The sequence below is a fragment of the Macaca mulatta genome, chromosome 18, assembly GCF_049350105.2.
Source record: "Macaca mulatta isolate MMU2019108-1 chromosome 18, T2T-MMU8v2.0, whole genome shotgun sequence".
Classification (NCBI taxonomy): Eukaryota; Metazoa; Chordata; class Mammalia; order Primates; family Cercopithecidae; genus Macaca; species Macaca mulatta.
Window position 1 is genome coordinate 37,967,403 of NC_133423.1, and position 14,518 is coordinate 37,981,920.

The 14,518-nt window shown below is 37.6% G+C and overlaps 1 protein-coding gene across 2 annotated transcripts in view; it reads left to right on the forward strand.

Moving 5' to 3' along the window:
* The window catches only part of MBD2 (methyl-CpG binding domain protein 2), a 73,940-nt gene that overhangs the window by 44,974 nt on the left and 14,448 nt on the right, over positions 1-14,518 (forward strand). Inside the window, exon 4 of one of the 2 annotated variants that reach the window (XM_015121998.2) lies at positions 14,264-14,354. In XM_015121998.2, coding sequence (XP_014977484.1) covers positions 14,264-14,354 — 91 coding nt within the window. Of the gene's footprint in view, positions 1-7,816; positions 11,835-14,263; positions 14,355-14,518 lie in introns of those variants that run through there. The other variant, XM_077974932.1, reaches the window with a different exon arrangement.

Genomic DNA, 14,518 nt, shown 5'->3' on the forward strand with positions numbered 1-14,518 from the left:
ATCTTTGGCTAATATTAGAAATAAACTGATTTTGTGTATTCACTCTGAATTCAGTTATCTTTCTAAATTATTAAGTCATCTATGATTCTTTTCGACTTTACATGTGAATAAACATGTCATCTGTCAAGGAGAGTTTTCTTTCTTTCTTTCTTTCTTTCTTTCTTTCTTTCTTTCTTTCTTTCTTTCTTTCTTTCTCTCTCTCTCTCTTTCTTTCTTTCTTAACAATCTTTAAACTTTTGATTTTTTGTCCTTGTTTTATTTTACTAGTAGAACTTCCAATACAATCTTGAATAGTATTGATAACAGATATTCCAGTCTCATTAGTGATACAAGGGATCATTTTTAATGTTTCTTCATTAAATGTGATATTTGCTTTTTTGTAAATATTATTTGTCAGATTAAGGAAATTTGCTTCTATTTCTATTTTACTAAGAATATTTCTTATGAATGGATATTAAATTCTATCAAATTATTTTCCTTTACCTAGTTAAGTGATCAAGTAATTTTAATTATTTATTCTGTTAATAAAGTATATCATATTGATTGGTTTATGTGATTAATTTCACTGTTTGATATTTTTGAATGTTAAACAGATCTAGAATTCCTGGAGTAAGCCCCATGTGGTTGTAATGTTTTATCATTTTTATCAGTGTTTATAGAGTTGCTGTTATTAGGCTTAGGATGTTTTGCATTTATATTCATGATCGAAATTGACTTGCACTTTTCTTGTAATTTTCTTCTCAAGTTTTAGTATCAAGGTTTTTCTGGCTTTGTAAAATGAGCTGGGAAGTGATCCCTCTTCTTATATTCTCTGGAAGAGTTTGCATAAAATTGGCATTTTTTAAAAACAAAAAACATTTCTTTTTGGAATAATTAATTGGGAGGTCATCTCAGCCTAATTTTTTTACGGAAAAGTTTTAAATTATATATACTTTTTTTTCTTTGTTTTTGAGACAGAGTCTGACTCTGTCGCTTAGGCTGTAGTGTAATGGTGTGATCACAGCTCACTGCAGCCTTGCCCTCCAGGGCTCAAGTGAGCTTCACACCTCAGCCTCTGGAGTAGCTGGGACTACAGGTACACACCACCACACCTGGCTAGTTTTTAAAAATTTTGTTGCTTTTTGTAGGGATGGGGTCTCACTATGTTGCTCAGGCTTCAATTTTTAAAATAGATACATGGAAGAATATTCATTTTTTCTTTCTAGTTTTTATCATGTGATTTTCTAGGAATTTGTGCATTTTATAATTTTCAAATTTAGTGGCATAAGGTTGTTTATATATTTCTAGTAATATTTTTAATGTTTGCAGTATCTATTTTGATATTCTTCTCTCTGATCTTGGTAGTATCCAAATGAAAAGTGGAATGAGGTATTGGGGAGACCTTTCCTAACAGGTTTTGAACTCAGTCTATGCACGAGCTTTTCCTCATTGAAATTCAAATCCATTTCGATCAAATTTCTTTTTATAAGAAAACATTTATTTTATAGAAGTTATTTCTTTATAATGGATTATGCCTCGTCTTATTTGTCACTGTTGCCTAGAAGTAATCTTATAGTACTATTGGGATCTTTGTTTTTTTATGCCTGTATTTGTTTGCTATTTCTTTGCACTTTCTTTTTATTTCCAGCTTTCTGAGTCTTTATTTTTACATCTGTCTCTTGCATAAAACATATAGTTGAGTTTTTTAATTTGTTTAAAAATATGATCTGAAGGTCTTTTTCTTAATTGGTAAGTTTACCATTACATTTATTGCTATTACAGATATGTTTGGTCTTAATTCTGTCACTGTGTTTATATAATGTTTTTAATATTTTGTCATTATTTTTTGGTATTTCTATTTTTGTTCTGTAGTCTGGGTTTTTCATTTAAATATATACTTCTGGTAATTTTGAGGATTTATAACCTGATTTTAATTCTAGTGGTTGACTAATGTCAAATTCTAAATAGTGCATATGGTGCTTCTATTTCTCGATGTATTGGTATTAAAAAGGAAGAACGACTGGGCGTGCTGGCTTATGCCTGTAATCCAAGCACTTTGGGAGGCTGAGATGGGAGGATTGCTTGAGGCCATGAGTTTGAGAGCAGCCTGACAAGAAAGTGAGACTCCATCTCTACAGGAAATTTTTAAAGAAACTAGCTGGCGCAGTGGTGTGGGTCTGTAGTCCCAGTTACTCGGGTGGCTGAGGCAGGAGGATTCCTTGAGCCCAGGAGTTTCAGGTTGCAGCGAGCTATGATCATGCCCACTGCATCCCTGACTCTCCTGCTTGGGCAACAGATTGATACCCTGTCTCAAAAAAAAAAAAAAAAAAAAAGAAGAAAAGAAAAATTGTGCCTGTTAGTGTCCTACAGAAAGAATAGGAATTAATTGGCTGGGTGCGGTGGCTCATGCCTGTAATCCCAGCACTTTGGGAGGCCGAGGCGGGCGGATCACGAGGTCAGGAGATCGAGACCATCCTGGCTAACACGGTGAAACTCCGTCTCTACTAAAAATACAAAAAAATTAGCTGGGCGTGGTGCCGGGCGCCTGTAGTTCCAGTTATTCGGGAGGCTAGGGCAGGAGACTGGCGTGAATCCGGGAGGCGGAGCTTGCAGTGAGCTGAGATCACGCCACTGCACTCCAGCCTGGGCGACAGAGCGAGACTCCGTCTGGAAAAAGAAACAAACAAACAAAAAAGGAATTAATTTACACTACTGAAATTAGTTTCAAGAAAGCTTTTCTTAAGGGAATGTCTTCTCATAAACAACTAATGATAGATTCTTATCTATTAGAGATCAAAGTTCCTGCCATTGAGTGGGTTTTGAAATCAGCAATTTATTCATTCCACAGCATATATTGCTGATTAACAGATGCTATATTAACAAAAAAGTCGAAAATGTTCCCATCCTCATAAAACTTTGAATTTGATAAGGAAAACTAACACTGAACAAATAATTGCAGGCATACTGATGTATGACAAATATGTGAAAAGTAGTGAAGGAGCACATCTAAGTTCCTGTATGAACTTATGTATCAATAAGAAAATGATTATAGCTTTTTCTGTGGGAGGAGCACATGAAAAATCTAGGCACCTCGAATGATGCTCTTATTCCATGGTTGGTCATCTTAGGGATAATGGTACCTTTTCAGGCACTTGACAAGTATTGTATACCCACAGTGTGTAAGTTAGAGAGTATTCATGGCAAAATTTAGACAAACAACTACAGCAAATACTTACTGCACCTCTATCTTCATCAACCATAAAATCTGCCCTTTGCTTTATTAATCTATCCTGTTTAGCCCAAATTATCTTTTGCCTTAACAAGAGATCACGTTGTAGTTTGCACAGCACATGAAAGAAGCTTTTCCTTGATTTATGCAATAATTTTGTTGTCATTATCTAGCTCTTTCTTCTTGGGCCACTCTGACAAAATAAGAGGGTAGCTCATACTTGATCTTTGATGTTTGCAGACCATGGTATTTAAGTTAAGTTGTTATTGCTGACCATTAACTAGACAATTCAGATACTATATGGGGTTGATCTGAAATAAAGCAGTTTATAAACTGGACGGTGAATTTCTTCTTGGCAGGAAACACCATTCATCCACATAGCCCTAACTCAGTGTCTTGTATATTTAGCTTTTTGAGAGTGACAAGAAAGTACACACTTTCTGGATTTTGCTTTAATCGACAATTATGTGACAAGAGTCTCTATTATTTGATTAGCTTTAGTAACTGCCTTATGAAAGTGAGTAAGATATTCATTGAATTGATGGAATCCTAACATTAGAAAAAAATTCTGAGCAATTTGATAAAAGCTTTTTTCTCAAAAAACTTTCTCATATTTTATTAGTGTTTTGATAACCTGAGATAGATCTGACAGTTATTAGGATTTCTAGTTTACTAGTGAAAATATATGCAAGGAGATTAAGTGCTTTGCCCAAGCACATCTATTTAGTGTTTGCACCAGGATTAAAGCATTTAGCTGCCAAACCAGCACTTTCTATCACCCTGTCCTCCCTCTACTTAGCCAAAAATTCATCTCGCAAACATCTGAGTGCTAATTTTGTGTCTAGCATCATGCTCTTGACAGCTGTAGATTGCAGATAAAACTTTAAAAATGGGGAGATTTTTAAGGTAACTTTTGGTTCTTCTGTTTTATAAAGCATTAACACTGTTGTCCTCATATACTTTAAAAAGTATATCACATATCTTACGTCTTACGCATTTAAATTTTTTTCATTAGAAAAAAGAAAAATGCTTATAGTCTAAATCTTTGACAATTAATGTTAGACATTTTAATTTGTTGCTTAATAGTAGTAAAGAATACAGAAACATACAGAGAACTGTCATGAAAGGTCCTCAGTCCCCTGGCAGCAGGCGAATATATCAGTGAAGTAGGACAGGGGAGGCTTGAGCTAGGAATTGGATTTGGTAATTAGGTTACTGTAACCTTGGGCAAGGTCAGTGTTCATATAAATAAGAGGGGCAGAGCCTGGGTTAGAAGGAAAAGAATGAATAGAATGTGGGGAAATAAGACACAAGGTCTCTGCTAGTGGGAGGGGAAGATCAAGATGGCTTGAGGGGGAAGCAGTGTGAATAAGGACATGTTTTAAGTTGTCAGTGTTCAAGTGCATTTGTCACTTAAAAGAAGATGTCCCAGGAGAGGAAAGGAAAAATGGAAAATGTGAGAAGTTGGGCAAATTGATGGGGCAAGAAGAGGAGGAGGTAGAAGACGTGATCAGGAGCGCAGGTGGCGGGATAATCTTAGAAGGGCAGCAGATTCTTATTTCTCTAAAATAGGAGGAGATCTGAGGTGGAAAGGACGATGTTCATAGAGGCTCTAGACCTTCAGGCTTCATGCCTGACTTTTCTAGTTGTTCTGAAGTTGCTCTACAGGCTTCTTGGCTTGGAGGTTAATATTCAGCTTATGGTGTCTAAAATAAACAATAAAAAACAGGAATTTGGATATGTAGGAGTTTTAGATGAACTTCCCTTAGTTTCATTATTGAAATTCAGCAGATTTCTCTGGTCAGTTTATTTTTTGTTCTAACGGAGATTATAATTTCAAAAGGGAAGATGCTTTTTAAGATAATGCATGAGGGCTAAAATAAGTTTTAGGTTTTCGTGTGGCTCAGTTTGGTGAATTTTCTCCAGTTTTCATGTAAGAATTAGCCAGGCCTACTGACAGCTACATGCTAATTTATGGAAATTAACATGTTCCAAATAAACCTGTCTGTTCTATTTTGCTACTGTACCTACATTTGAACACTTAAAGTCATTCTAAATGGAGCTGTGCCTTTCTCAGTAGTCAGTGACAGATTCGCACAGGTGTGGGAACCCCGATCCTGTGGTAAATAAGAGAGCCCCTTCTAAAATCTGACATCTCTCTATACAGATAATTTCTAGTTTACAAGTTGTGATATAAAATTTCATGTTTCATTTATTTGGAACTCTACATCTTCCAACAGAAATGATATTATAAATGACTCTAGTGTTCCAGACCCACCCATAAAAGACCATTTAATCTAAAGTATATCTGAATTATTAAAAATAATTACAACCACATTTCTAGCAGCAAATACGTTGACTATCAATTTTCTGAGGTATGAAATGTTTCTCCCACTTGTGCTTTATCTGACTCTCCAGAATGACTGGGTTCTCCACCACTCCTAGTTGTCTGGCAGTAGAAAAAAGAGGCACCCACCTCCAAGCCATTTAGATAGGTTCTTCTAAGGCTCATGAATGAGGGGAGCTGGGAGACACACTACTGAGAACTGAGAGAGGAGCTTGCAGTGATGGTGCATGCTGGCGGGGGCCCTTCTTTCTGTTTCTCCTGTGAGATCTGGGTGCCTGCCTTTATAAACCTTATTTCCCTATCCTTTTTCTCTTTCTCTGGACGAGTGGTTTTCAACTACACATGATTTTGCTTCCCCCATTTCCTCTTACTGCCCCACTGCCCACCTACCTGGGTACATTTGGTAATGTCCAGAGATATTTTTTGGTTGTCACAACTGGGGTCGTTCTTCTGACATCTTGTGGGTATATAAACCAAGCAAGCTGATAGTCATTTACCCCCAAATGTCAAGAATGCCAAGGCTGAGAAATTCTGCTCCAGACAGTTAATGCTACTGGTTAGGGTTGTTTTTGCCTTTTTTGATTCATTGCAGCTTAGAAATATAGTCTGTGTTCCCTGATTCTCTCCCACCTTCTATTCTTGAAACAAGCTCACAGCTCTTTTGAGGTTTTTCTAAGGGCTTTAGTATCATCACATCATGGAACTAGATGGACCAAAAATAACAAGAAGATTACAGTTTTAGGAAATCTTAATTAAAAGCTATCCATCCTCTCCACTGGACTTTAAATAGAGCAAAATTCTGATCCTTCTCTAGGCTTCAGTCCTTTCCTTCCTGTGATGATGGTTTCATTCCCTGGTCTTCCAACCTTCCTAATTAATACTGCTCCACCATGGAGAGCTTTAGCAGTGATCCTGTTCCTCCCAATGAGAAACTACAGGGATGAAAAATCCTTGTGTTATTTTAATGAGGAGTTAAGGAAAGGTTCCTTTGTATTGCACAGATCTGGCCAGAACTGTTTTCTGTTGTTCTCCTTCTTTTAAGAAAGTTTCAGGAAGAGATTACATCCCAGCCTTTCCTTAAGTACCGCTGCACAGCGCAGGGACCTCCTTTCTCTTCTCTCCTTCTGTCTACTGCTGCTCCATACTTGCCACCAATGCCAGCTTCATGGACATGTGACCTGTGCAGTTACACAGGGCCTTGTGCTTAAAAGAGCCCCTCACTTAGAAGGAAGGGCCTATGCCTGGTTTAATGCTCTGCCGCTATATACCCTTGAAATTCTTAATATTTTTTTAAACAAGAGGCTGTACATTTTTAATTTGTTCTGGGCCCAGTAAATTATATAGCCAGTACTGCTTACCAAAGTACTCCCAACCAACCTTAGGTCCAGGTGAGAGGCAGTCTGGCTTGGAGGAGAGGAGGAAGAGGAGAATTTAAAAATATTTGTAGTAGCAAGAAATCCCCAACTGAAAGCGAAGGAAGGGAAGGGAAGATTCATATTCATGTGCTCAGTCTCTTCATTTGCTAATACTTACCTTTCAGAATTGATTATTTTTGCTTTGTTTATACTTACTAATTTTAATAAAATGACCAACTACTTATTAAGTGCTATTGTATGATCAGCAATGTGCTACAAGCCACAGGTGAAACGAAATAGTAAAATGGTAGTTGCTGTGTACTGGGCATAGTCAAGTGTTTATAACACTTCCTCATTTTGTTCCCATAACCCGTTGAGATTGCTTATATTGTCCCATTCCATAGAGTATGAAACTGATATTTAGAGAGGTCAGTTGTCCAATTTATAAAGCTCGTGAAAAAGCAAGTTTGAACATTGGTTGTTCAGATTCTAAAACCCAATCCCATTCACTCTGCTAATAAGTTAGATATTCCTGTCCTCAGGGTTGACTCTTGAGGTTGTGAGTATACATGGAAAATCAGTTTCATTTTGTCTAGTGAGTTATTTTTTTTTAACACAACAGAGACACATCAGTACTTTTCAAATTGGATATAATGATTTATGAAAACAGTGCTAGGATATATGATGTAGTTGCTTTTCAGTGTGGTCAGGAGAAGTAGCTATTATAATTAATCTGAAACAGTGTTCTTACAGAAAAAATTCAAAAGCCTTCAGTTATATATGCAAATCGCTCCATCTCTTTTTCCATTTTTTGAAATACTTGCTCCCATATCATTGTTAGTGTTGCTTAGCTGAAAGTGTCTTCTTGGAGTAGGGTCTCTTTAATTTCTTTTTTTTTTTTTTCAGACGGAGTCTTGCTCTGTCGCCCAGGCTGGAGTGCAGTGGCATGATCTCGGCTCACTGCAAGCTCCGCCTCCCGGGTTCACGCCATTCTCCTGCCTCAGCCTCCCGAGTAGCTGGGACTACAGGCGCCCACCATCACGCCCGGCTAATTTTTTGTATTTTTAGCAGAGACGGGGTTTCACCACGTTAGCCAGGATAGTCTCGATCTCCTGACCTCGTGATCCGCCCGCCTCGGCCTCCCAAAGGGATTACAGGCGTGAGCCACTGTGCCCGGCCAGGGTCTCTTTAATTTCTATTCACCAAATAAAAATTTCATGTTCTATGTGATTGATATTTGCAACTGTGGTCTAAGAAAGCTAATTTGCAGAGAATATATGTTACGCCAATTCTTTATTTTTTACCATGTGAGCTACTTCTCATGACAATTTGGTATCCCCATAAAATTCTATGCTGGTCTTAGCCTCAATATGTTATCAGCCTGTCTTCTTAATTCTGCATAAGGAAGAGGCAGGCATCAGGCGTAGATTACCTACAATTGACGAGTATCTATTACTTAGGAGTTAAATGGATTAAGAGTAATTTGATACTTCTCTTAAAATTTACTGATCTATTATTATCAGCCTTTGATGGCAGTAGAAGTGTCTGAGGCTTGTACTATATAACCTAACAGGAGCCAAACATATAAATGCTCTTTCAGAGCTTTTGTTAAGAGAAGGACTGTTTAATCACACTGACCTGAGTTTTAATTCCAGCTGCACCACTGATTAATTGTGTAAGTTATTTAAGTTCCCCACGCTTCCGTTTCTTTATCTGTAAATGAGAGTAATATCTTCTCCAAAATGCTGCAGGAAAGTTTAACTGAATTTCTGTACATAAAGCACTTAGCACAGTGCCAGGCCTATGGAAAGGTGTTAATGGCTAAGTGATAGTTTTCCTCCTCTTCCTCCCCCTATTTCATCAAGACAGTATGACTGGGCATAGTTTCACTGGGTAAAACAGAACATTGGGTAAGCCCTTTCTTGATTTATACCTAAACAATTAGCTCTACTTTTAAATAAACTTCAACGTATCTCCTCCTGCAATGAAATAATTAGAAGGCAAATGTCTTCCTCTTGTTGTCTGCAAGGAAGAGGATAGAATAATATTTTAAAAAATCTTTCAGCATATTTAAGAATAAAAGTTGGAGATCTTGGTGGTCACTACACCCCCACTACATGCACACTACCTTTTTTTTTTTTTTTTTTTTTTTTGAGACGGAGTTTTGCTCTGTCACCCAGGCTGGAGTGCGATGGTGTGATTTCGGGTCACTGCAACCTCCACCTCCCGGGTTCAGGCAATTCTCCTGCCTCAGCCTCGTGAGTAGCTGGGATTACAAGCATGTGCCACCATGTCCAGCTAATTTTGTATTTTCAGTAGAAACAGGGTTTCACCATGTTGGACAGGCTGGTCTGGAACTCCTCACCTCAGATGATCCGCCCACCTTGGCCTCCCCAAGTGCTGGGATTAGAGGTGTGAGCCACTGCACCCAGCTACTAACATTCTTTCAACACAAACCAAGCCAGTCTTTCTCATACCTCGAACCTGCATCAGAATCACCTAAGGTATTTGTAAAAAAATAAATAAAACTAGCTCTCTAATCCCAGACCTACTGAATAGAATCTCTGGGGATGAGGCCTTGGAATATATTTTTAAAATAAGCCACCTTGGTTATTTTTCTTCATAAGATCTTTAGAAACACTGACCTGCACTCTCTTACCTCCTTGCCCATATGATTCTTGGGTTGAAATAGTCTTTTCTCTTCTACATGCCTATAGAATTCTTACACAATTTTCAAGGGCTACCTCTTCCTAGAAGCCTTTCCAGATCTTCCCAAATTGAAGTTAGAGACGTATCTTCATTATTGCAGTCGGCCTTGTAGAGTTTTGCATGTTTTCTACCAAACAGCTCCTGGAGGGCAGTGGTTGTCGATTATCCTACCAAGCATCCCCAGTGCCAGAAAAACACGTTACATATCATGGGCATTCAAAGAGTATTTGTTGAATATTGTTGATCCTCAAATTCCTTTTTCCTAGTAAGCCATCTCTTTTGTTCTTCAGTAAAGAGTAGAAATCTCTTCAGAGTAATATTAATAAACTCGGGGTGATGAAGGTAAATAATAATCAGCATTATCAGCCTCAGTTTCCAGAGCATCAGAATAGGGATCACTGTCTGTGAATGGTGGCGAGGGGTTGTTTGTGATCCCTGTTTCTTTCTCATCCTCTTTGTATATTCTTCATAAGGCAAATTGAACAAATCCCTCAAAGTCCAAGTTGAATACATAACAATTACGAAAAGGAAATGCTATTGTGGGTTCATTTTACTTTCAGTAAACAGATTTGATCATTGACCTCACTAAAGAAGCAGTTTTTGTAATACACCTTCATGTTTGTTCTTTGGGACACTAAGTGGAGTAAAGTCCATGCAGCTGTGCTTCCGTTGATGTCCTTCCTAGGAGAACTGTGCGGAGAAAATGTGTAGAGATGAACTGCAGTGACCACTAAGATGGTTTCTCCAAAGATGCTCTGCACTGTCACTTAAATTTTAGGCACTTTTGTGGTTTTAAGTGACTTTTAATTCCATCCCATGTTTCTCTCTCCATCAGCTGGTTTCCTGGATAGGGCATTGCCCAGACGGTGTTATAAGGTGATAGGCATGTGGAGCTAGCCAATGTTCTAATATACTGGAAAGTGACAAAGAGAACAAGGTATTAGATGCACTCAGAGTATCTGGTTATTGAGGATTCGAGGGAGATGTAATAACTGAGGGTGATAGCACATTTTGGGAGTTTCTCCAAATGTTAAATCACTGTTCCTTATACATATTCTATATATTGATCATTTGGCTTCACACCAGGCAGCAAGATTAAGCTGAGAAAACCACTGAATTTGGCAGGGGAAATCAGATTTTCAGTGAGTAGGTTAGGATTTATGACAGCAGTAGTGCTTATGGAGTGTAGTGCAACAGACTAGGTAGCCATCATAGAGGGAGAGTCCTTACATATGTTTTGAATATTTTGAGTATTACTCATCTTTTGAATCTTAAAGTCTTTGGACTGCTAATGTTTGAGAAAGCGGAGAGACTTCCAAGTGAACAGAATCTCCAAGGAAAAACCTACTCACCTAAGTGAGTAGACCAGGAAATTTTAAACTTAGGCAAAGGAAGACCTTTTCCTCCCCTGCTCCCTCTGAAGCACTGAGGGCTATAGTGGCCAAAGATAATGAGAAAAGATCTTGGAATTTGGTGAGAGGAGCTGACTGTTAGAGTAGGTTTAGTGCAAGTTGGCTAGAAAGGGGGTGGGCTAATAAAGTTGCAGTAGGCTTGGGAAAGGGCAATAGTGCACATTGGGCCATTCCTTGAGGAACAGGCTTACAAAGAAAAGAAAATGGTCATTATATAAGCTGGACAAAGTCTCCATGTATTAACAACCAGAAAGTACAGTCCTAGCACCCCAAAGAAGTTGCTTGTGCTGAGCCTTTGCTGTCAGACTCCCCTCCATCCTAATCTCTGGCAACCTTCCCTATAGGTTTTCCTTTTCAGGGTATCATAGGAGTGAAATCACACAGAGTGGGAAAGACTGGCTTCTTTCACTTAGCATAATGCCTACTGTATGTACATTTAAAGTGCATTTTAAAATGCAAAGAATCCTTGCCCGCATCCCCTGCCGAAACAAATAAAACAGGGATCTGAGAAGATGGATGTACAGAAAAGTGAGTTAGGAACATACTGAGATGTAAACAGACATTTACCTCCTGAGGACTGTTTCAGTTTTCAGTGAAATTAGGCGAGCTTGTTAGCTTTGAGTGAGTGTTGGAAAGGTTGGAGAGGAAGTGACCTTGACCATTTAAGTGTTTCCTTAAACTAGCCTCCTCTCCTTCTCTGACCTTTTTCACTCCCCCTTTCTTCCCTGAGTTGGGGGTGGGGGAAGATACACACACACACACACACACACACACACACACACACACACACACAGAGACACACACACACACACATACGCATACATAAAAAAAATATATATATATATCTCCATTTTCATGGCATAACAATTTTGTTATTTTTGCTCCTGAACTCTGGAAATGGTGCTTTTACTATCAAAAGAGCATATGCAAAATCTTAGTTTCTTATGTCCTCTCTTATAAAGAGAGCATCCACACATAGCAGATTCTAATTTCAGCCGTAGTTGAGGGCTATCAGATAACACGTGGTGGTTACCAGGATGTGATACAAGCTAGAGCCATATACTTGTATTTCAGTCCGGGATTTAGTTTTACTAAATTTTTCTTTTTAAATTTTTGTATTGTTTTCCTTGTTACTGATAGAAGTTTAAAAGTTAAGAATTAAAAAAGATAGAATAAAACAAATTATTTTTTAGTATCTGGAATTGGAACTTTTAGATGTAAAATATAAACAATGTATCTGTTCATAATTCCCATGCTTTTATTTGGTAGTGTTGATTTATTTTTACAAATCAGTGACTATGAGATTAGTAAGTGCTTGTATTAAATTGTATATATATATACACACACACACAGATACAAATGTTTAATTATATTTAATTCTGAAAGCACTTACTAATCTTATCCTCACTAATTCTCCTGGATACTTTTTCAATAGAAATGTAACTGGGTTTTGTTTTCCTTTTTTTTTTTCTATAGCTGTGATATTCAAAGCACAGATGATATTATTCCACCAAAGAGCAAGTAGAAAGCAGGCAGGTTTTCTTGGGACATTTATTGCATTCATCAATTATTACCTTCACCTTACTACTTTTCATTCATGATGAGTAATACATTTATATCCTCGAATTGTTGACTTGTTTATATTGACAACATATTCTACTGATAATGTGATTAGCAGAGAGATGTAAGATGTTACTATATACCAAAGGCCTTCCTTGGTGCTAGTGTTGTGCTTATTACAAATTCAGCATATTGCTCTTCTAACATAAATAGAATTACACTACTGTGTCTTCTCATTTATCTGGAGAACAATTATCTGATACTTCACATATATCTAGAAGTCAGAATGTAAGCCCCAAAAGCCCTCAGAGTGGCCACAGTTTGCTAAAAGCAAATGTGATAAATCTTGTGCCCAGTTTATAATGGATACTTTATACATATTGCCTTATTTAACTCCCACAGTAATCTTTTGTGATAGCTATTGTTGCCACATTTATAGAAGAGGAAATAAATTGAAGATTCTGAAGAGGTTATAAACCTTGTCCAAGGTCTTCTATCTAGAGAGTATCGCAGCTGAGATTTCAGCATGGGTTTAGACCTTGTCCAAGGTCGTCTATCTAGAGACAGTGTTGCCGCTGAGATTTCAGTATGGGTTTGTGTGTCCCCCAGATCCTCACTCTGAGTCCAGTTGCTCCCATTTTCAGTCATTCTCATAAATATTTTTTCAGTACCAACTATGTGACAGGCCCTGGTATCCGGGATTAAAGGCAATTATACAGAGTCCTATAGAAATCCTTTATCTGTTTTTTTTGGCTGCAGTAAATATGAAACAGACTAGAAAAGAAAGGAGGCATGAGGACAGTGATATTGTCTCTGCTACTGACTGTCACATCTGCAGGGTGAGCACAGTACCTAGTAGGAACTCAATAAATATATGTTGAATGGGTGAGTGATATTAGTGAAAAGTAATAACTAGGAGAGAGAATCAAACATGAAAAGGATATAAAATAAAAACCGTGATTGTCTTGGACCAGTTAGTGTTTGAATAAGCAAAAAGCTCCATAGCCCCTAGGGCATGAAGAGCCTCTCAGTGTACTCACTGATGCCCATAATGATGACCTGAGGCCACTGAGGACCATGGTGATCCAGGCCCTGTGCAGCAGGGAGTCACTCATGAATGTGACATCCAGTTTAAAAATAAAGGAGGCACCTAAAACATTTCAGAAAATGTTTCATTAAAAATGGTCTTTTCTCCCTTAAAGTGTGCTAAAGAGCTAAACTTCATTGTCTTGGAGAAATCCTATATTGGAGTAGCTCTTTCTCTAATAATATTGGATAAAGAGGGATAACACATCATATAATTTGTTTTCTTTTCCCTAATAAGTCGTAGCATTAAAATTTCATGCCAGATGAATCTTTAAAAAATTCAAATTCTTTTCTTTGGAAGATACCCTATAAGAAACTATACATAGTATACAGCGTATAACCATCTATAGTACTGTAACAAGTGAATAGGTCACATAAAACAACCTTTTTTGAGCAATGTCATCTGAGAGGATTATGATGTGTTGAAATAATTCACGTTTGGAATATCATTTAGCTTTTTATAAGGAAAAATGAGGAAATTATAGGAAACTATTGAAATGATTTAAATTTCATTATTCAACAGCATCGATGCGCTACTTTCTTGTTTCAAGAATGTATCTATTAACAGTGATATTTTGCCTTACAGCTTTTCTGGGAGAAGAGGCTACAAGGACTTAGTGCATCAGATGTAACAGAACAAATTATAAAAACCATGGAACTACCCAAAGGTCTTCAAGGTATTATCTAAGTTCAGTTGAGCAGACATTTATTAAGTACCTACTGCATGCCAGGCACTCTGTTAGATGCTGTGGATTCAGCAATGACTGACAGGAGGTCTTTGCCTTGGGAGGTCATATGCCTTGCTGGATGACGTACCTCTTGTGTTTTAGTAAAGCCAGGC